Here is a 22,920-nt window from a genome sequence, read left to right as displayed (position 1 = left end):
AATACAAGAGGGAGTAGTACTTCCCCTCATACCTCACGATCTACAATCCTGAGCTGGTCCTTGTGTACTTTAAAGTTCATACTTTTTTTCGTCTTTTTAAATTCTGACTGGAAAATTAGTGCTGATGCTCTAGAGACAGAAGTCTTGCTGCTTATACCCATTCAAAATGCAACTGGAAAAGATAATTTGCCTGGCTCATTGCTTTGACTACATCATCCTTTTCTGTCCCTCCATTGACTCACCCTTCTCCAGCTCATGGAGCACAAACTACATACCTTCACTTTCAGAGCCCTTCCCAGCCTATCCTCACCCTACCTATGATATATGCTGTTGAGTTGGCTCCTGCCTCTGCATTGCTAATGATGCCAGCCTTCATCACCCACTTGTTGGTTTTAAAAAAATGCACCTTCATGTTCTCTCCCATGCTGTCCCTCAAGCTTGGGAGGAGCTCCCCTTAAACACCTGTAAAGATAACTCCTTGTTCTCCTTCAAATCCCTCCTTAAAGCTCCCCTTTGCCATGATGCCCACAACCAACTTGACAAGTTAGCCAGCTGGTGTGCTGAGACCTCTGCTTATCATACTTACCAGTATTGGCTCACTGTTTCCTTGGGCTCCCCCATCTGTCTTATTCACCGGTTGTCTCTTGTCTTAGATTGTAAGCTCTCTGGGGCAGACACTGTCTTTTTATTGCATTTGTACACTGCCTATCACAATAAGATCCCGGTCCTTAACTACGGCTCCTAAACTACAGCTGCATTATAAATGATATACTCACAGAATAGGGCAGTTTTAACACACTGCCCCAAGAATGTGTTACAAATGTTACTCTGGAGGGAGAAACCACCCCTAGGGTGGAGACTGGACTCCAGTCTCCTGCCAATGCAATCTTTGGCTTTTCTACTGCGATGGGCAGCAAGGGGGCCAATTAGTCACACCTGGTTTAGTGATATGTCTGCCTGCCTACAAGGAAATGAACTCAGTTCCCTAAATTATTTCACATGGGCCACTGAACAGCTATTGGATGGTAACAATTCTTACCAAATCTCTACCAATTTTGGACAAGATTTGAACTAGTGACGTAAGGTACATCCACACTTATGGTGATGTGTAGAGTACAGACACTGTACGCCCAGCTAACATGGGTATAAATAGCAGTGCAGACGGTGAGACATGGCTTACGTGAGCAGAGTGCCCTCCATGCCTGAACTCCCAGGGTATATACACTACACGGTTCTCTACACACCCAAACAGTGCCTTCCATGTTCACACTATTTTTACCAGTGTAATGCCCTGCTGCCTTCCTGCTCTCTGAGCCTTTCCAGTCACGGGTAGCTACACACCACAATGACAAAAGGTGGACACAGCCTGACTTTCACTGTAGCATTCAGCAACCCGTGTAGTGCGTGTACTCTACATGCTCCCTTAAGTATAGATATAGCTTTAGATGTGAAAGGCTCCACTTCTCAATCCCATTCCCATGAGCTATGCAATTCCTCTAAATAGTCTCCCTAAAGAGAACAAATGGTAAGGAATGTATTATTGCTACATCCTGTTGGGTAGAACAGCTGTTGACTGTCCAGTTCCTTTATTATGAGAGAATCATTCTTTTGATTGAGAAATAATTCAGCCAGTAAAAAGGGTTGTTGATTTTTTGTTTTTAATCCAAAAGCACTTCATTAAAAACAAAAAGGGTTTAAAGATACAGTAGATAAATCTGTTGTATCATTTCAGATAATTCCATCACCTCATTAAAACCTGTCATTCAAGCTTTTATTAAAAAGTCTTCCAATATTACACAGTTCTGACTCCAAGTTATTCATTTTCTAATTTAACTCTTTTACATGCTGGGTCAGCCCAGCCAGTGGTCCTGTAATTGGCGCTCTGCGCTAGAAATTGATGTTTGCCTGTCATGTCTAGTCCTTCTTGCTCTGTACTGGGGCCTGATGTTGGGGTGTGTTTGTGTGTGAGAACTCTGCAGCACCCCAATCTGCCAGAAGTCAGAAAAATCAGGTCATGGCTTTTTCTATTCCTCTGATTCAGTTGACAAAGGAGGAGTAGGGGGTAAGTAGTTGCCTCCATCTCCCCTCTGTTCCCTCTCCCCACCCCACCAGTTATCTACGTAGAACATGGCCAGCCGAGTTGCAGTACTTACATAAGATGCAAAAACCTCAAAAGAGTGAGACTCCAAGCAGATGCTTACGCTGTTGTGCTTTCAGACAGTCTTAGCACTTTACTTCATTCTGCAGTGAGCCCACCACACAACTAAGGAGCCATGTTGAAAGCTGCAAAAAGAAGTGTTCCAGTGACATCCGACCTTTCATATTCAAAGCCAATGTGCTGAAAATCAGGCAAGCTGGTACTGTTAACACAGCCACATGGTCTAGAAGACAGAGTCTCAACTCACAGAGACGGACAGTTCACAGCTTACATGGAGAAGACACCCAATTTTTAAAACGTAAGGTAAAAGCATCCAAAGGAATGCACAGACTAAAACCTACATCCAGCTATCCTTGGTCAAAAGACAGGTGGTTATGCAAGGCCTTGAGATTATTTAGAGCAAATGCAAGGGACAGGAGGCATGCCCCTTTGGGTTGCACAGGCAGAGAACACTGTACATTATGATTGCACCTCTCATCTCAGGATCACAGAGCACTTTAAAAACATTCATCATCAAAACCCCTCTGTGAAGTAGGTAGCTTTGCTGTCCAAAGGTATTTTTTAGTGTCCAACATGGTGTTAACATCTGAGTGCTTTACAGACTTAAAAAAAACAACAACCCTAAGCTACCCATAAAGGTAACCTAAAACCGGCTGCTGACAGGAAACACCTGTACCCAAACTGCCATCACACAATCACAATAACATTGCCAATTTGCCCCCAGTAGGAGTATACCTACATGGAGGGAGGCAAAGAGGATTTAAATAGGTCACGTAGTGGGCTTTGGATCATGCCCCAGGCCCTGACGACTCCCAATTACCACAATGGACTTTGGATCAGGCTCATAGTGAGTTAGAGATTGGGGTGGTAACAGAACCCAGGAGTCTTGATTGACAGTTCCCTGCTCTAAGCACTAGACTCAACTGCCTCATTGATTATATATGACAGGTTTCAGAGGAACAGCCGTGTTAGTCTGTATTCGCAAAAAGAAAAGGAGTACTTGTGGCACCTTAGAGACTAACCAATTTATTTGAGCATGAGCTTTCGTGAGCTACAGCTCACTTCATCAGCTCATGCTCAAATAAATTGGTTAGTCTCTAAGGTGCCACAAGTACTCCTTTTTATTGATTATATATGTTCTCCAAAAGTTTTGGGTCTAGCTAGTGTGATTCAGTCTCATTGCTCAGGAACTGTTTTAAAGTAACAATAATGCTGCTTGCTGTAGCTTTACAGCAGTGGTTTTCAACCTTTTTTCATTCGCAGACCCCTTTGAAAATTTTGAATGGAGGTGTGGACCCCCTTGGAAATATATTGTCTGTACATATAGTTGAATTCTGTTCAGTCAGTTTTCAGTCTAAGTCTTTCACGGACCCTTTAGACATAGTCCGCAGACCCCGGTTGAGAACCACTGCTTTAGAGTATGAGATAATAAATCTAAGGGACAAAGAGTAACAGAAGATACACCAGTCTTTGGATTTTCAGTGACCACCAGTCCCAAGCCTTGAACTGGAAAGAGAACCACACTGGTTTTAAAGTTCTGTTTTCAAGTGTTTGGAGACCATCTCATCATAGTTTTTCCTCCTCTTAACTTTGTAAGTCAGGGCTTTAGAGTATTCAGTCAGCAAAGTCTCCCAGTAACAAGAGACATCCTTCATCTGCAAGTGGTCCATGATGAACTGGTGCCCCCTGGAGGCAAACAAAAATAAAGTGATAGCCCAAAGTCAAACTTCGTTCTTGTAAAATGAAAATCCTTGGATTTAGCTTTTTTATATCAATTTTCCCAGATTTTTTTTTAAATGGGGAAATATGAGAATTTGGATGTACAGTGAAATATACGGTTTATTATTAATGTTAATGTGACACCTTTCATTACCACTAGCAGCTCTGATAACTAATTATTCACAAAACAGGTACAGCCTAGGGAGTGGCACTGCAAGCTTCCCCTACATTGCCCCACCAATCAGCCCTGTTTGACATTTACTCCCAGTGGTGGTGGCAGCATTTCTGTGAAATGGACATTTGTTCACTGGGGCTAACTTATTTCGTACCACGAACAAAAGTTAGTACCTCTTTGAGGGACTACTGACATGGATCAGATTTGAACAAGAGGCCTAGAGGTGAAGAGTTCTGTTGTCCTGGTATAAGTACCCTGAGCTCGCCACTCTCCCTGCTTTAACTGCTGAAGATAGATACATTGTGCGCTGTTATCACCAGGCTGTCCTTGACAGGTCTCTCTTTTGAACGTTGTACGGTACAAAGAGTATTGGAGGACAGGTGTTTGACAGTCAGAAAGAATACACAATTTACCTCTCTGAAATTTCTTGTGCTACATCATCATTTTCCTTCACAAACTGCAACAGCTCCCTAAAAGGAAAAAGAAAAATTGCAACTAAGTATTGGCTCAGTGCAGAATACCACACACCCAGCTAGTGTGTTGTGGCAGAACTAGATTTGGGGATTCTAAAGCCAAACGTGATTGGTGCTGCTACTTTCATACCAGTCTTGGGGGGGAAGTCCTGAATTCTGGCAGCTGACGAATATTTGGAACCATTAACGACTAAGATGACTGCTCTCCTTTTTACTTTGTAAGTCAGAATTGCTGAGGGTTTGTCTCAATTTTCACTTCTAACCTTTTGGTTCAAGGTGTGCTGAACATCGGACACACCAGATCTGGCCCAGATCTCAGAACAGATATTATTACTAAAAAGGTAAGGCATAATCAAAAATACCTTCAATAATCAAACTTACATTAGAATAATGTCAACATTTATTGTGTCTCTCTAATGAGCCTAATAATATATTCTCCCTCTACATGTCTATGGCTCTAAACTATTTCCTGTATGACTAATATGCACTGAGAATTTTGTTTCTTTTACAAAGAAAGGAGAATGACATGTATACATCCCCTCTCTCTACAGGATCAGCAAATGTCACATGATGTTCTTTCTACCTTTGGTGCACTGAATACGAGACAGAGCGTTGGTATTTGTCAGTATAACCCAAGCCTGATCATACATTGCGTAGCATGGGTAGCATACAGCCTACTCCATGAAATAATCTGTATAACACACTTGGGATCATTGAGTCATTCCAAAAAATCACCTGTAGTCTCCTACCTGACATCAGAGAGGTCTGGTTTGACTGGGATGTAATGTACCCAAGGCTTCAGCTGTGGGTAGAAGAACTCCAGCCACTCTTCCCCTACATGAAAGACTAATGAGCCACACAAGAAGAGGTGTTTGAAGCGGAAACTGGCTGCTACCCCCCGGAAATTAAACAGGTATCTGTAAAAAGAGAAGCAAAGACATTTGATTTTGTATTGGTATTTCCCATCCACTAACTCAGGATTTTTTTAAATCACTTTTTTGAAACTTTGACTGCTTTTTAAAATCTGAAATGCTAAGTGCTCTCACCTCAAATGAAAAATGTGTGTGGAGAGACTAGGCTCTGGCTAACAAGTCTGCATATTCTGTCCCCCCTGCCTCTGATGTAAGAACTAGTGAGAAAGTGAGAACAGAGACACTTCACCTGCCAAGGTCAGATTTCAGGTTCCTTATTTCCCTGTTTACATTTTATAGCATCACTGAGTCCCATAGCAGACCAAGAGCTGCATTTCTTATGCCATGGTAGTTAGCGATATAAACAACTGTAGAGAACCCTGAACTCAGGGTTTGGTAGGGAAGTAAAAAGGACACGCTTAATTTTAAACATTTTGGTTTAAGGGAGGCTTTTGTAGTTAGTTTCCACAGAGCCCTTCAGTTCTCTTTACATTCCAGACTTGGTAGTCTCCTGACACTGGCATTTAAAGAGGCCAAACTAAGCTCTCCCAAACCTTCAACTGACTCCATGTAGGTGCAGAGATCTGACTGCCTCCATGGATTCAGTTCCAGGATTGGGGCCTTAAAAAGAAAATAATGCATTAAAACAAACAAGCCTAGCAACACTAACAATCAGACAAGATTTCAGCAGCTCCTGAACATATTTACTGAACAAAACCTCACTTGTATTTGCAGTGATCGACCAGAGGAATTTCCTTCGCAGGTGGTTTCCCGAGAGTGTCCTTCAAGAAAAAGACACTTAAAAAAATTAATTCAATACAGTTTATTTTCTGATCACATTTTGTATGAGGCTTCTTTTTCAACAAACCATAAATAAGGCTGAAGTTTCAAAAGTCTCCCTGCTCATGGGAAAACCCACCCAATCTGGCTTCTAACTGCATTAGCATCTTTGGGGGACTCTCTCGTCTTTACCTAAGATATAGTCTCCGTACGTTAAAAAACATTCTAAGAACAAGTCTCTTACTTAATGACTATAAAGAGGGTTAGGCTTTAGCAATTCATCTTCCTCATCTCTGTGTGCACTGGAACTTTTAACTTAGTAGCACTGGGGGAAAGTGTTGTTGGTTAATGCAAGGAACTGTCAAAAAACCTGCAACTTGTCCACAGAAGAGTTAACAGTCGGCCGCAGTGAGAGCTTCCCCCATCACAGAGGAAGGGTTGCAACCTCCTGAGCAGATGCAGATAGCACAAAGCTATGTTGGTCACTGACACCCAGACCCTCATCCTCAGCAGACTGGCAGCAGACACAAACCCTCCATCACGGAGGCCAAAATAATCTTTGCTACTGTCTCTGGTTGCTTCTCCCACAGGTCTAAAACCTCAGTGAACAACAATGGCTTAAACTGTCCCCTAAAGAGCCTGCTCTGCTACCACAATCTGAATCTAAGTGACTGTCTTTGCAAACTGACAAGAATTTTCCTCACTGATAATGAAATACCTCAGTCCAGCTTCCTAGAAGCTGCAGGGGCAAAATGCCCTTAGCGGGTCAGATTTTTCTTCTCAAAACCGCAGAAGGTTGTTATGGGCAACAGTTCTTCCACAGCCCTCATGTGTGGAGTCCCACGAGGCTCTATCCCCCCTCTCCCAACTATTGTTCAGCACATATATGAAGCCTTTGGGGGAGCAGGTCAGGCAACCTGGGCTGAAGTGCCAGCCATTTCCAGATGACAGCACCCAACTCTATATCAAACGTGAGCAGCACAGTCTCCCAGATTTCTCAATGCCTAGCCAAAAGCAGCACCTGGAAAAAGGACAGTTGGCTAAAGCCAAACCCGGGGAAGAATGAGCTAATGCTAGTAGAAGAGGGAAGCACTTCAAAGAACTTGCTTCCCCCATTATTGAGGGCATCTGCCCTCAATTTGTTCAGTCAGTCTCTAGCTTTGGGGTTCATTTGGACAGGTTAAGGCTACTAGATGCTCAAATAACCACAAGGGCAAAAGATAAAAAGAAGAGTGTGCGCTAGTCCATGAAACACAGACTGGGCTACAGCAATCCATGAATTCATAACCTCCTGGCTTGATTATTGCAACTCTAGGACTGAAGCCACCCACCCTGAGAAAGCTCTAACTGGGATAAAACACCAGTAGCATCACAGGTCACCCTGACCACATCCCTCCAGTGCTCCACTCTCTATATTCTGTACGGAGTGCATGCAGAATTCACTTCAAGGTCCTTTCCCTGCTATTTAAAGCCCTCTGTTGGATTGACCATTACTACCTGTGAGAGCCTCTCTCCCTCTTTGACTCTGAGCTCCCACAACAACTTCGATCCACCACAACAATGAAACTATCGACCACCAGGGGAAGGTTCATAAATGCTGGAAACAGAACTTCATAGGACTTGTGTTACACTATGGGAGTCACACCTGAAAGAGATAGGAATGACCCTGGCTCTCACAGCATTCAGCTCTACATGGAAAACTCATCTCTGTGATGCCACTTTCCCTTAAGAACCTCTTTTCTCTCTCTCTCACTCACACTCACAAAAAGAAACTCCTCGAGTTACTTATCCTGGGGGGGGGGGAAGGGGAAGGAGGGGCTTGCTACTTATTTTTAAATACTTGTGAGCTCCTCAGAGACTGCAGTGATGCAAGTGCCGGTACCTACATTAGACAGATACAGCCATCAGATGGCAATAATTTGAATGCCTGACTTAGAAATGGCTTAACTAGTGACACAGCCTCCCCCACCCCCACCATTATTATCACCAGTCTCGTAAGAAGCAACATTTACATAAAACACTTGAAATTGCCCTTTTTAAACTATTGCTTCCTAAGCTGCTTATGCGGTTGGCTCGTTAGTGGTTACTTTTTCAGATTTCCAGGCCTGGTTTTTAGTGTACTCAGCATCGACGAGTTCTGGGTTCTCTCGAGACAGAACAATGAGGGGATCCCTCTCAGGACTTGTTCTGCAACAGAAACAACATTCAAATCAGTCAATGCCATTCTGCAGGTCTCCAAAGCTGCATGTCTGCATGACAGCCAACAAACAATGGGATTCAAGACAGAAATACCTCCTGGTCTCTAACAGACTGGTTCTTGTGTGGCCTGAAGGCAATATTGCTAAATGCTGCTCACAATATCTGTAGGAGGACATAATGGGGGAAAGGGGTTCATGCAATGGAATAACTAAGTGATATTCCCGTATCCCATTTAGTTTTAAGTGGTATATTCTTCAGACATTATTCAGAACAAACCAGCAAAAGAGCTATATTCTCTTCGCGCCTGATCCTGAGAGGTGCTGATTACTCTCAATTTATATCTAAATCATGAAGTTAAGAGATGATTAGCATCTTTTAGGATTAGGCCCTTTGTTAGGAGAAAAATTTACATGGGTGTGACCTGAATGAAATCTTCAGTCTCTTTGTCTCCTGAATACACTATTGATAGTCGCACATTTTAAAAGTCTGTTTCCTTAAATGCACAACCTATAAATAGGAAAAAAATAGTCTTCTTCCTTACTCCCCCGCATCCAGGTATCATTGCTGTAAGGATACCTGATGATTCCCTGAAGTGCACTGCTGCAGAGAATTACAAAATAAAGCATACAGATGCCCAAAAAGGAGCTATGAGGATACCAGACAAACCTCCCAATGCATATCAAAGTAGCTGAAGTTCCCATTGCAAGGGAAGCGAAATACAGAACAAAGAGTCCCTATTTAAATCATTTATTAAGAACTAAAACAGCTGAACTCTTCATAGCACACCCATCACCGCTATTGTTATATGTATATCTTATTACACTAAATTAGTTGCAAATGACAGCTAATGCTTAGCACATGAGCCGAGAGGATATTGTACAAGGGGGTGCACCCTATTTGCTTTTTAGAAACATATTTTGGTTACATTTTTTGGTTAGTACTTAGAGAGAGAAAATTTCCCAAGTCCAGACGGCTGACACCGTAAGGCACTGCAGCTGGGAGCAAGCCTCCCAGCCCAGGTCGACGGATGCAGGCTAGCGGGGTTTGTGCCAGCACACTAATAAGTAGCTGTGTGGATGCTGCGGCAATGGTTGAGGCTCACACTCGCCACCTGAGCTTGTATCCAGGGAGTAGGGTGGGTCTGAGCTTGGGTGGCTAGCCCAAGCCTCCACTAGTGCCACAATGTCCACCACTGCTATTTTTTAGCATGCTAGGGCAAGTCGCTTCCAGCTGCAGTGCTGACCTACCCCTAAATGCACCCCCATGCAGCTCCACTACTGCTCCTCAAGCCAAACTTATTGTGCTTTGTTGCTGACTGAAACAGAAACTAGTGATTGGACCAAACTCTGTCAGGTACTTTTCTTCATGAAGTGCACAGAAATAGCCAAGGCTACATGGTGGGGTGAGGGTGGAACAAAGCATTAGTGCTGCACAGCAAATGTTTCCCTTTGGCATGGTCTTTGCAATATCGCCTACACTTAGCACAGGAAATGTCACGGCACTGCACATACTGCTTTTTAAATGGCAACTGCTGTGTCAAGTAGTACTTAAAGATACCCAGAAATAAAAAGCTAGTGCATATTTTCCTCAGCCTTATTTTGTACTTCATTAAACTGGCACCTGTTGGCAGCCTATATTGCCAGAATACCTGGAGTTGGAAAATACACTCACCTGGATCCTCGAAAATATCCTTTGGAGATTTTTTTCTTCCATGGCCATTTTTCTGCAGATCTAAAAACATTTTTTAATATGTGGTAATAAATAATTTAACACAAGCAGGAAAAAGTGTCATCAGTTTCTGCAGTATAGTCACATTTCATTATTCTTGAGGTTTGATGGGAACCAATTCTTTCATTAGAGCAGAAAAACATCTCAGCTAAGTCCAACAAAATAGGTCTTTCCCACAGATGGTAGCTCTCTAGCCAAGATGTTATAGGGACACTGTCAAGATATCAATCTATACACACAAAAACAAACTCTTTCCTGTGTTATCAGTAACACTGTGAATTATTGAAACTTAAATCATTTTAAAACTCCAGTTCACATTTCACTACTTATGCTGCTGCTTTACTTTTTTTGCATTTCACTGAGCACAGATCATGCATATCAAATGGGCAGTTTCCAGGCATTTTCACTTTCTACTTCTCTTGTACATGCAAAACACTGTTAAGTGCCTAACTTTGCAGGCTAATGTTTGCACAAACAACTTTCACTTTAAATTTAAACAAATAATTGAACCATTAGAAAAACAAAATAAAAAGAAAGTTTAAATATCATGTCTCTCTCATGTGTACATTCACACATCCACCAAAACACGTGCATGTCAGAATTGTTATCCCACAGGATTAGTTTTTGTAACCCTTGTCCTTTCTTCCCCAATCCTTTCCCCACTGTTTGTTGCTCTCACTTGTGTCTTGTCTAAAACATAGGTCCCACTCCTGCAATCAGCTCTGTGCAGGTAGACCTTTGCACGTGCATGGAGGCCCAGTGAAGTCACTGGAGCTCCATATGGGTCGGAGGATCTGCGTGCATGGATCGGATTGTACATTTTTTAAGGTGGAGAGTTATTTTTAAGAAATCTTACCATTAGGTGCCTGGTGTAGTTCTGTGCTCGAGAAAGAATGATTTTTTTTTTTTAATGCTCCTCCACAATTTTTTTTAAACCTGTATTTTGGGCCTCAATTATTGCCTTAGGAATTCAAGCAGGAAAACATTTAACTTTGGGGTCTGTTGCTAGCAGATCTTTGCTTCAAAATGCTTTGCTTCCCATAGCATTCCTATATTTGCTCACCTTCCCCTATATTTGCTTCACCTACACTACAAAATTAAATTGATCAAGGTTATGTCTACATACAGCCACTGCAGCAATTGAATCACTTTTGCAGATCCACATTGCGCTCCTTGTGTCAGTGGTACATGTCCTCACCAGGAGTGCTTACACCAATTTAACTGCCAGTGTGGGGCATTGTGGGATAGCTTCTGAAAGGCAGCAACAGTTGATGTAAGCAACACAGTGTCTACACTGAGTCAACCTGACTACATCGACCTAAGCATTACACATCTTGCAGAGGTGCAGTTAAGTCGGTATAGTGAGCGAGTTACATCAGTGGGACTGACATTTTAGTATGGATGCTTACAGAGTTAAGTCGATGTAAGCTGCCTTACGTTGACCTAACTCTGTAGTGTAGACCAGACCTAACAGCTGCTCTCTGAGGGAGACCAACCCTTAGACTGACAAAAGAATATTATGGCCACATGAAAAATACTCTCTCACAAACTTCTCCTGTCTTACTAGTCAGTGACTCTGGTCCCCTACGGTATGTCTACACTACAATCACACACCCACGGCTGGCCCATGCCAGCTGATTCAGGCCCCTGGGGCTGGCGCTGTGGGGCTGTTTAACTGTGGTGTACACATTCTGGCTCAGGCTGCAGCCCGAGTGCTGGGAAGCTCACAGGGATGTCTACATTGCAATTAAACTGCAAGCCTGCACGTCTACACTACAATTAAACAGCCTACAACCCGAGTCCCACAAGCCCGAGTCAGCTAGCACAGGCCAGCCATGGGTTTTTAATTGCAGTTCAGACATACCCTTAGATCAGTGGTTCTCAACTAGGGGTACACGTACCCCTGGGGGTATACAGAGGTCTTTCAGGGGGTACATCAACTCATCTAGATATTTTCCTAGTTTTACAACAGGCTACATAAAAAGCATTAGCAAAGTCAGTGCAAACTAAAATTTCATACAGATGATTTGTTTATACTGCTCTATATATTGTACACTGAAATGTAAGTACAATATTTATATTCTAATTGATTTATTTTATAATTATATTGTAAAAATGAGAAATTAAACAATTTGCAAGCAAACCATTTTTAAGTGAGGAGAAGCTTGGGGGTACTCAAGACAAATCAGACTTCTGAAGAGGTACAGTAATCTGGAAGGGTTGAGAGCTACTGCCTTAGAGAAGTCCTGTCTCTTCTCCTGTGTAAAAACAGCCCTCTGAGCACAAGGTGATTTGGCTTCAGGAAAATAGACCTAAGAGGCTTAGAAGTTATTGTCACCATGTTGCATCAATGCTAGGAGGTTCTCTTGCGTAGTTATGCTGAGCTGTTTCTTTTCTATGTAAAAAACTCCTCTCTCCTGAAACATACCTTCGGAGGTCCTCTCTCATTAAGTCCCAGCGCCCAAGACCTGTGGGGTAAATTGGCCAAACAGCTGGTCCCCCTTCCCAAAACGTCCAGGCAGGATACATGATATCATGGTACTCGGAAGTCTTAAAAACAAGAAAATCAGCAGGTACACACGTGGCCATGCATTTAACCAAGTTTCACGCTCACTGTTAAGAAGAGGAGCAGCTGAGTTTTGTTTAAGAAAACAAAATAAACACACAAAGGTATTTAGCCAGTACACATGATAAGGATGATTCCTTGTGACTAGCCTGAACATAAGCTTCCTGCCCAGCTGGTGTTAAACAAGCCATTCTTGTGACTTGCCTGACCTTCTTCTGGTTTCCAACAATCTGTAACATTTTACTTTGGGGAAATGTTTCAGTCAAATGCCCTCACAGATGCGGAGCATGGATTGCAGGTTTATCCAGGGGAGCAGAACCAAGCTTAGATTCTGTTTCTCAGTGTATTGCCCTCACCTACTGCCCATCCTACTGGCAATGTAGCAATGCTGTCCTTGTAGTACTGGGAGGCCACATGCCCAACAAATAAAGAGGCTGGTTTTGTGTGTGTATATGTATGTGAAGGGGAAAGAGGTGCTATGTGATTTGCTGAACAATCAAACCCGGTATCCTGCCTCTGGCCATGTCTAATACCCGATGCTACAGAGGAAGGGGAAGAAAAACCCATAATGCACCAGATTAGTTGTGCAATGCTCTACATGGAGAAAAAATATTCTGACTACTAGCATGATCAGTGAATACCCTGAAGCATGGCTTTGATTATCTTTTTAAAAAGATATGTATTATGTATAGCTACAAATGTTATTATTGTTCATAAAATAGGCAGGACTGTTATGATCATTTCCTGCAACACTTTGCCATCTAGGCTGCTCATGGCTTCTCTTTAATTCACTTCAGACTTCCTAGGGATCATCCTACGCATAGACACCAATTCCGTGGGTGCTCCGGGGCTAGAGCACCCAGGGAGAAAAATTGGTGGGTGCTCTGCACCCATTGGCAGCTCCCTGCCCCGCCCCCTCACCCCAACTCACCTCTGCCTCCTCTCCTGAGCGCACCGCCGCGTCCTGCTTCTCCTCCCTCCCACCACTTGCGCCGCATAACAGCTGTTTCGCGCAGCAAGCGCTGGGAGGGAGGGGGGAGGAGGAGGAAAACAGCGCACTCGGGGAAGAAGCGGGGCCAGGGATTTGGGGAGGAGTCCAATAGGGACAGGGAGGGGGCGGAGTCGGGATGGGGCCAGGGCACAAGCACCCACTGGCGCCAAGGAAAGTTGGCGCCTGTGCCTACAAGTCACCATAAGGACATAATCCCTTAAGTGATACCACTTAACTTCACTGGTCAAATGGCCCTTATCAGAATTGAGCATCCAACAGTCTATCAGCACTTCCCCAATGGCTCTGTAGACGCATTTGTACTGCACCCCCAACTGGTATCTGAGCAGCTGGTTCCATTGGCCACATTCCGCTTGAAATAAAGAAGGAACTTCAATAAACTCCCATAATTTTTCACAGCTGTGATGTAGTCCTGAGGCTACAGTTCACTGGTGTCACCCTTTAGCTATGAGAAAAAGCTACCATTACTTTTCTGGACCACTAACCAAGAGGATTATAATATGCAAATTAACTCAAAGCAACTGAGTTTTTAGTGAGGCCACAAGCCCGCTCCCTTAACAGTGATCTTAAAATCAAACTATAACTTTATCAAAGATCTAAAGAGAATAATGAACCACAGGGATAATGGCACTAAATCCAGTGGTGGTATGCATCACCCCACTGTTGGACAGATGAGGCACTGATCTAGAGTATGAGCTTGTTTGGGAGTCATTCCCTTCAACAAATTTCTAATTCTTTGCACTGGAGAGCTAGAAGGAGAAAGTCTATAAATATGAAGAGCCAACAACTCTGGGTTTTGTATCTGAAAGAAAAGGGTAATTTTGACTCAGAGCCCTTGTGCATTGGAAAAAGAAAATACATTGTGGTAGAACCCTCAACTCCCTTAAAAATTCCTGTGTCCCATTAGGAAAGGAATGTGTAGCTTCTTACTCTTGTGGCTCCAATGAACTAGAGCATGAAATGCAGGTCACAGTGTCCCCCACTACCACAAAGATGCCTGCAGTCTCTCACCTTGCTGAAAGAGAATACTGGAATGACTGGCTTCATCCACTTGGGGACCTGGGGGTAATCTCGCACATTGATCACCATCTCCATGTCTGGGAGGCGGCCGATGATCTCCAGAATGAAATGTTCAACCCCATTACATCTGCAGAGAATTGACAAACAACCAAAAGCCATGAGCAAAAGGCTTAGTGTCACCAGGCCTTCGCTTCCCCCACCAGTTATTGTTCTGAAAGGGCAGAGCTGAAGAAGAAAAGAAAAGAAAAGCTAAAAGGGAGAACAAAGCTGGAGGACACAAATGCTGAAGTATGAGATGGCCAGGTTTGGGGCTAGTTAGAAACAAAGACAGTGCCAAAAAATTGCAGCTGAGTTGTGGACAAGCCATGGAAAATTGCAGAAAAGTAAAATTATTTTTCTGCAATTTTCCACTGTCAGCCACCTGGGGCTGAGAGCAGGGGCTCCCGCTGTCAGCCTCACATACAGTGTAGCTCCGACTGTCAAAACTGTGGTGGAAGCCTACTACTGTAGAATTTGCAATTTCCGCAATATCGCAGGTTAAGTAGGGCCTTAATAATAAACATTTACATAGTATCTTTCATCCAAAATCCCCAGAACCACTCAACAAAGCATACAATCTGTAGGCAATAGACACAGCAATCACTCCACCCACCACTGAAATTCAGGGAGGCACCATAATAACGGTTTCAGAGCACACACTACTACTCAGCTACTTAGGACAGGAAATCAAGACTACCGCATCCGAATGAAACTGCCTGGGGAATCTAGAGAGGCAGAGTGTAATTATAATCACGCAAGGTAAACACTCCTACTCTGGCAGAAAAAACTGCCCGGGGATTGTTTATGATAAGTGGTCAAAATCTTAGTTTTATGTCTCATTTGAAAGAGTACATTTCAAGCAAGACATCAGGCTGGAGCTGGCTCTATGGTGACTCAAAAGTGGCATGGCACCAACCAAATCATCATTAATACCACTTGCTGAAGAGCCTGGGTGTTTACTAGAATCTCCCATCCATGGACTGACCTAACCCAACCATAGGAAATGTAATGGGATAGCCCTTATTTAGCATTTGCATCCATCGCAGAAGAGTTATTCACCTATTGAGTGACTGAGGAAGCCACAAACATAATGCAACAGATCAGAAGAGAAAAAGATAACTCTGTTAAAGTGGTTTCTCCCCAAGTGGAAAGATTCGGTCAGTAGGCTGTGCACTAGCAGAAGACGCTGCAGTTCAATTCCTCGGTCAAATCCTTTACTCTCAAGCACATAAGCAGGGAAGGACCCCTCATCTGTTGCTTTCTAGGTTGGCAAGGGCCAAGAGCAAGCATTTCAGGTCACTTTGTAGCAGGGTGAAGTGATTTAAATTAAGACAATGTATTTAACTGATTTAAATCATATGCATTTTATTTTTTAAAACAAACTTTCTTTCAATCACGTTGAGATTCTGTAAAACTAATTTGAAAATTTGTGCAATGGCAACTTTATATTAATATGTACAATGAACTAGATAATAAATGCTGGGTTTTAAAAAAATGTTGTTGCTGCTAGGAGATTTTAATATTGTACAAAATTGCTACACAGAAAGAAAACCACAGAATATAGAAAATGGAGGCTCTTCGCCTGCAAAAACTTGGGCACAGAACTTTAGAAACTTTAGTCACACAAATAGTCCCACTGACTTCCATTACTCACATGCTTGAAGTTAAGCACATGCATAGAAGTTTGCAGTCTCAGAAGCTAAAACTATTCCCATTAAAAACTTTTCTCTTGGACAATTTTTAAAAAAAACCATGATTTAAAACAAAAAATACATTGATGAATTTTTTTAACCAAGATTTTCACCCATCCTGCTTTGCTGTGAACCCTCCTGGTTAATTGAGAGCAGCACTGATGGACCATGAAGGCATCTGCATCCAACTCTTTCCACTAAAGGAACGCCACTATGCTAGAGGGTACAAGTGCAGGGGAAATGGATGAGAATCTTTCCTCTGGATCCTCTCACTCCATTGAACAAAAGAACACTAAATTATCCTCCCACACTATAAAGGTAGCTTGGGTACAGTCACTAGCCCTCTCTGACCCTCAACCCAACCTTGATCCAGGCAACAATGAAAAATATCCCCTTCAGCCAACCTTGCTCCCCACAAAAATTTAAGCCAGCCTTCTCTGGGACTCTAACCTCTTCTAACCCCTGGTCCAACTAATTGCAGTGGGGAGATTTCAATCCAGTGTCTGCTTCATCAAGATCTTCCCTCACACAGTGGGATGCAGTCCTGTCAAACACTCTTCCACTCAGTAAGTGGTCACATGGCTGGTTCTGAAGTAATTTTTTATTTCCCTGTGGAATGGATGAGATTTTCTGCCTTGCTCTCACCTAGCAGGGAACATGCAGTCATGCTCACGATATAACTTGTTCTTGATGATCTGATAGTGTGTCCCAAGCTTCCGGCTAACCACATCTGACAGCAGCTCCTTGGAGATTCCTCCCTGAAAGGGAGCCAAGTCCTGCTCCCTCATGCTGAGAAAGAAGAGACACCACCTTTCATTAGACACATTAGGGAAGATATTACATTCCCAGTTCTCATGTTTCCTAACTTTACTCTAATGGCTTTCTTGTCTTCCAAGTACTCCACAGTGTAGGCTGCACATTTTGACTCTTCCTGCTCTTCCCACCGCTGTCTTCATTTAAACACGTGGTGCTGTTTTGAGGTTTCAGATAAACATGGGCAGAGACTAAATCCCTTTTCCACAAGATTGTTAAAGCACAGGAAGCCAGTGATGCAATCCTGCTCTGGAGGGGCCATCTGCCGGAGGGCAAACGGAGAGTTTAGAGTAGACTACGGTCCAGTTAGTCACCTGCTTTACTGCTGATGCTGCCAGCAAGGAGAACAATTAAGAGGGTAGCTTTTGTGTGTGGACATCCCTCCTCTAGGAAACAGCATGAACCACCAACTAATTCTTTGGAAAAAGAAAAGAAGTACTTGTGGCACCTTAGAGACTAACAAATTTAAATGTGCCACAAGTACTCCTTTTCTTTTTGCGGATACGGACTAACATGGCTGCTACTCTGAAACCTAATTTTTTGGGAAGGACATCAATAGTGTTTCCTTTAAAACTAGTTTTCCCTCCTTGGTTGAAGGTCTGATAGCTTAGCTCTCAGCCATTTCACAGCTACACCCCACCTATCCATGCATGGCAAGAGTATTTTCCCTCTAGTGCCAGAGGGCCCCCCAAGCAACCAGGAAAGCATGCCCTCACCTTTGGTAGCAGCTGCAATTCTCCCTTATACATGGTCTGTAGCCTTCCATTGCTCTGTCAGTCTGGTCGATGAAATGTTTCCATTTTGCACCTGGAAGGAAGAAAGAAAGAAGAAAAAGACCTAATATAATACATCCATTATATTATCACAGCAGCTACCAGGAGACGAATGGGCCTTCCAGTCCATGAAAGCCAGCTGGTCTGGTGACAGCAATGGTGTGTGTCAAACACCACAGCCCACTTCTGTACTACTCTTATCCATGTGTCTAACACATTATATGGTGGTGCTGCCTGTAGGTGGTGTGAGAGGAAGTTGAAGGTCCATGTTTATTCAATCCGTGACTTCTCCATTGAAACTGTCAGCAAGGGGGTGCCAGAGGTGACAGTGGTTCTTTTAATGTGGATTCCTCAATCCAGACTGAAAGAACAGACTCAATTAACATAAGTCACTGAATAGGCATTAGGTAGCAATGACTCTGGTCACTGCTAGAGAGAGCTGGATTTGAACCTGTGGCTTAAAGGAAAGAATTTTTACTTGCACATGCTACCTAGTTATAACATGATCTAATGGCTAGAAATTGAAGATAGACAAATTCAGACTAGAAATAAGACATCAATTTTTAAGGGTGAGAGAAAATAACCACTGGAACGATTTACCAAGGGTCATGGTGGATTCTCCATCACTGACAATTTTTAAATCAGGATTGGACGTTGTTCTAAAAGATCTGCTCTAGGAATTATTTGGGGAAGTTCTATAGCCTGTGCTGTATAGGAGGTCAGACTAGAAGATCACAATGGTCCCTTCTGGCCTTGGAATCTATGAATCAGCTCTCCTTTGATTTTTACCCTCTTCTGAGAGGGGGCAGAGAGAAAGCTCAGTAACGTCGGCCCCTTACTCTTCTAGGTACCAGAGACCAAATCTTGGATTCTTGTCAAGACGTTGTCCTTACTCAACCAAACATCTAGATAAAGGGACATGTACGATGTAGGTGCTGTACGTTACTAGTACTACTTCTAAGCAACTGGTAAACATGCACAGAGCCATCTCAAGAAGCAGCACTCTGCACTAGCTAGGCTACTCTCCTTCTATAACTGTAAAAGACCTCTGCCACAAGGTGGACTAGCCTTTTAAGGGGAGTGAGGCTCATCCCGACCTGTGCCTAGTTTTCCACCTCCCAGGTGATGGGTATGGATTTGGCTGGTGGTTGCGCCATGGGGTCAGGCATCACAGGATGGTAGCCTGGAGTGAGGCTTCATATAAGAGGGAACCTGCTTTCTCAGGAATGAGACATCAGGAGTCAAGGTAGGTCTTTCCAGAGATGCCTAAAGTGGGTTGACTGGCAGACATACCCTGTTTAGAGAAGTCTGGGGAGCTAAGGCCTGATATAAGGGTAAAGAGTAGACACAGACCTACAAGGAGGCTCCTGTGGGGAGATCCAGAGTAAACCCAGGGTCAGAGAAGAAGCTCTTTACACCAGCTGGTTGGAGCTACTTGCAATAAAGGACAACAGCAAAACTCTTAAGAGGGAAATAGGAGTCCAGGAGAGGCATCATGAAGTGGTGAGCCTGGAAAAATCTCTGGCTTTGAGTTAAACTACTTTATACTAATAAATCAGACCCCAGAGTAGAGAGTAGCGTCATTTGGATATAGTAGCATTCACTTCTTGTCCTTAACACTCCCTTAGTGTTATTGCATGCTGCTGAACAACTGCCATATTCCACCTCAGATGAGCAGTGGGTGAAGTGATTGATTTCTATATAGTTTGCAAAAGTATTCTGGGAAACTTCAGGTGCTGTGCAGAGGCTCTAAACAGAATACTTTTCTGTATTATAGAAAGACCCAGAGACAGATTCCTGATGGGTGCCATACATAACACAGTAAACGATCCTGTCCCAAAGGCCAGTTACATTCTAATTAAGTAACACAGGTAACCAGTCCCCTCTTTCCACCAGCAAAAGAACTACTTCTAGAAACCCTGGTTTGAATTCTTCCTTTGTGACAAGTTGGTTTAGAGCAACAAGATTGTGATTTTACATGATCAGGAAGTACTTAACAGGATCTCTGAAAAAGCCCAGGCAGGTATGAGAGGTGCAAGAAAACTAGGGATGCGGAGCCTGACTAATAGTGAGTGTACAGAAACAAGGCTGTCTTTGGGGTACCCCTTCCACTGCCTCATGGGCACCTCTGTTCTAAAACGTATCTTGAGACTAGCTAAGTGGCACCCTGGGGACACGGCCGCCTCTCGCAGCCCTCTGCCTGCCGGTGCTGTACACACCGCATACACCAACCTATCCTCACCCAACCACACCCCCATCTCAGGGCAGGCAAGACCTGTCCCACGGGGGCTAATCTGTACAGCCCGAGCCAGGGACACACGCTACAAGCAGCCGGAGTTTGCAGCACGTTCCCTACCCCCCAGGAGTAAGTTCCCCGTGCTAGGGGCAGGCGCGGGGCGCTGAGCAGGGTGGGTGGGTTCACGGCGGGCTGCGAGGAGACGGAGGGGGGCTGGCACAGTGACCAGCCACAGCCTGATCCAAACGGAAGGGGCAGCCTCAAAGGCGGCACCTAGGCGGGACCCGCCGGCAGGAAGGGACGCGGGCAGAGACGCCGGGGCCCGGAGCGGCGAAGGAGAAGCCCGAGCCCTGGGCAGGCGGCGAGCACTGGGGACGCAGGGGAGGCACGGCCCGGGAGGGGACAAGCACGCCGCACTCGGGGACCAGAAAGCGGGAGGCGGCAGCGGGCACCGGCAGCGGGCACAGCAGGGCGCGTCCCGGGGCTCTGGGGGCGGGAGACACATGCCGGGGGGGGGGGGGTTGGTGCTGCTGGGAGGGACGCGACACCCGTCCCGCTCCGCTCGCAGCCTCTCACCTGCGGCGCTGCTGCCCGGGCTGAGGGCGAACTGGGACACGGCAGCCGCCCGCAGCGCCCACGCCACCAGCGGCCCCATTGTGCAGCCCGGCGGGCAGTCGCCGCCCGCTCACTGCGCCTGCGCGCCCCCAGCCCGCCCCTCCACGTTCCATCGGGCCGCCGGCGTATTCAGGGATGGGGAAGAAAAAAAAAAAAAGAGGCCGCGGGAGCGGAGGGCGAAAAGCGCCCCGCACAAAGATGGCCGCCGCCGCAGCGGGGAAGGTGGGGGCGCGCCCCGCATAAACATGGCCGCGCTAGTCAAGCCCACAGAGGGTCCCATCGCGGCTGCGCATCCGGGACGCACTCGCTTTGCCTCCTGGGAGTTGTAGTGCCGGACATTTGCGCATGAACTCTCAGCGGGATTTGGGTGCCGCTCTCAGCCCTGGGCAGGGGGCGCACCCAGACCTCAGCCCTTCCCTGCCCAGGGGTGACTGCGCTGTGGTCGCAGCCCTGGAGCCCCTCACCAACTCTGCTGGGTTGGGTATAGGGAGCATGTGAACGCCACCTGTGGGGTGGGTGGGAATTGCTTTGCCCCCGGGGTACGGTTTGCATAGTGGGGGTGCTGAGAGCCATCGAACCAAACTGTAAACCCTGTGCATGATGGGAACACTTCAAGCCAGGGGCTGTGGCAGCTCCCCTAGTTCCAGCACCTATGCCCTATCCCCCCAGGTGACCAGATATCCCGATTTTATAGGGACAGTCCCGATATTTGGGACTTTATCTTATATAGGTGCCTATTACCCCCCACCCCCGTCCCAATTTTTCACACTTGCTGTCTGGTCACTCTACCCCCCCAAAGGTCACTGCACAGGGGAAGCAAAAGGGGCGAGAGCCCGGGCTGAGGGATTCATTTGCTTGAAGCTAGGTCACAGCAGTGCCTGGACAGTCTGCTGGAAGTCTGTGTCCATTTCTGGTGTCAGCCAAGAAGGAAATTGATAAATTGAAAAGAGTTCAGAGAAGAGCTTCAAGAATGAGTAAATGATTAGCAAACATGTCTTATCGTGAGAGACTCCAGAAGCTCAATCAATTTACCTGAACAAAGAGAAGGCAAAGAAGTGACTTGATCAGTCTATAAGTACCTACACGAGGAATGCAAACTTGATAATGGGCTCTTCAATCTAGCAAACAGAGGTATAACAAAATCCAGTGGCTAGAAGCTGAAGCTGACAAATTCAGACTTGAAATAAGGCACACATTTATAACAGTGAGGGTAATTAATTATTGGGAAAACATAACAAGAGTCATGGTGGATTCTCCAACACAGGCTGTTTTTAAAATCAAGATTCGATCTTTTTCTAGGTCAAACAGGAATAAAGTCAGGGATGTTCTCCAGCTTGTGTTATGCAGGAGGTCAGACTAGATGATCACAGTGATTCCTTCTGGTCTTGGGACTTCTCTTCATGTACAGCGCTGCAGTGGCACAGCTGCAGGGCTTTACTGACGATGCTACTATGCTAACAGGAACACTTCTCCCCTTGATGTAGTTAATCCACCTACCTGAGAGACAGTAGCTATGGCCACAGGAGAAGCTTTCCCATCAACACAGTGTTGTTTATATTCAGGGTTAGGTCAGTATAACTATGTCACACAGGTTCTATGGATTTTTCACACCCTGAGCAACATATTTATAGCAATAAAAGTCTGTTGTGCAGAGCTGGCTTTATAATCTACGTATTTGTGAACTTGCTACCTATTTTTAAAAGTGCCAACCAATTTGAGAAGGCTGCATTACTGTTTTGAAAGCCACTTTTTTATTGGAAACCATTAGAGATAAAAATATTTTGAGAATGATGCCTTGTCCACAGTGTCTAGCACTGGCCTATGTAACTATGTTATCTGAAACCATTTTGAAGTATTCTGTTAATTATGGTGCAACTTGAATACAAAAGGAAAGCAATGCATCTTCCTCGAAGGATGTTACAATCTAGATAAAAACTTTCAGAAAATAGTCAATTTCTGAGAGTAACACTGGCCACTCCCTCTCCTTTTTTTCCTCCCCCAACCATCCCTCATGT

General features: G+C 44.7%; 1 protein-coding gene across 2 annotated transcripts; it reads right to left on the bottom strand.

Annotated features, from left to right (window-relative positions):
* Positions 1 to 1,641: 1,641 nt before the first annotated feature.
* POGLUT1 (protein O-glucosyltransferase 1) lies at positions 1,642 to 21,042 on the bottom strand. 2 transcript variants are annotated; one of them, XM_048869240.2, is made up of 11 exons: positions 20,867 to 21,035; positions 17,998 to 18,088; positions 17,114 to 17,257; positions 14,730 to 14,865; positions 12,572 to 12,693; positions 10,087 to 10,146; positions 8,304 to 8,403; positions 6,160 to 6,218; positions 5,275 to 5,442; positions 4,466 to 4,522; positions 1,642 to 3,844 (listed from the first exon to the last, which is right to left on the bottom strand). In XM_048869240.2, exons 1-11 carry the CDS (start codon positions 20,943 to 20,945, stop codon positions 3,688 to 3,690), a joined length of 1,173 nt encoding a protein of 390 aa, XP_048725197.1. In that variant the 5' UTR covers positions 20,946 to 21,035; the 3' UTR covers positions 1,642 to 3,687. The 2 variants fall into 2 exon arrangements, with proteins under 2 accessions (XP_048725197.1, XP_048725207.1); XM_048869250.2 differs by lacking the exon at positions 17,114 to 17,257 and having other exon boundaries at positions 20,867 to 21,042.
* Between the last annotated feature and the right edge of the window lie 1,878 nt (positions 21,043 to 22,920).

This window comes from Caretta caretta, chromosome 1, assembly GCF_965140235.1.
Source record: "Caretta caretta isolate rCarCar2 chromosome 1, rCarCar1.hap1, whole genome shotgun sequence".
NCBI lineage: Eukaryota > Metazoa > Chordata > Testudines > Cheloniidae > Caretta > Caretta caretta.
Note: the sequence above shows the minus strand (reverse complement) of the source record. Positions and strands in the feature narration are given on the sequence as shown.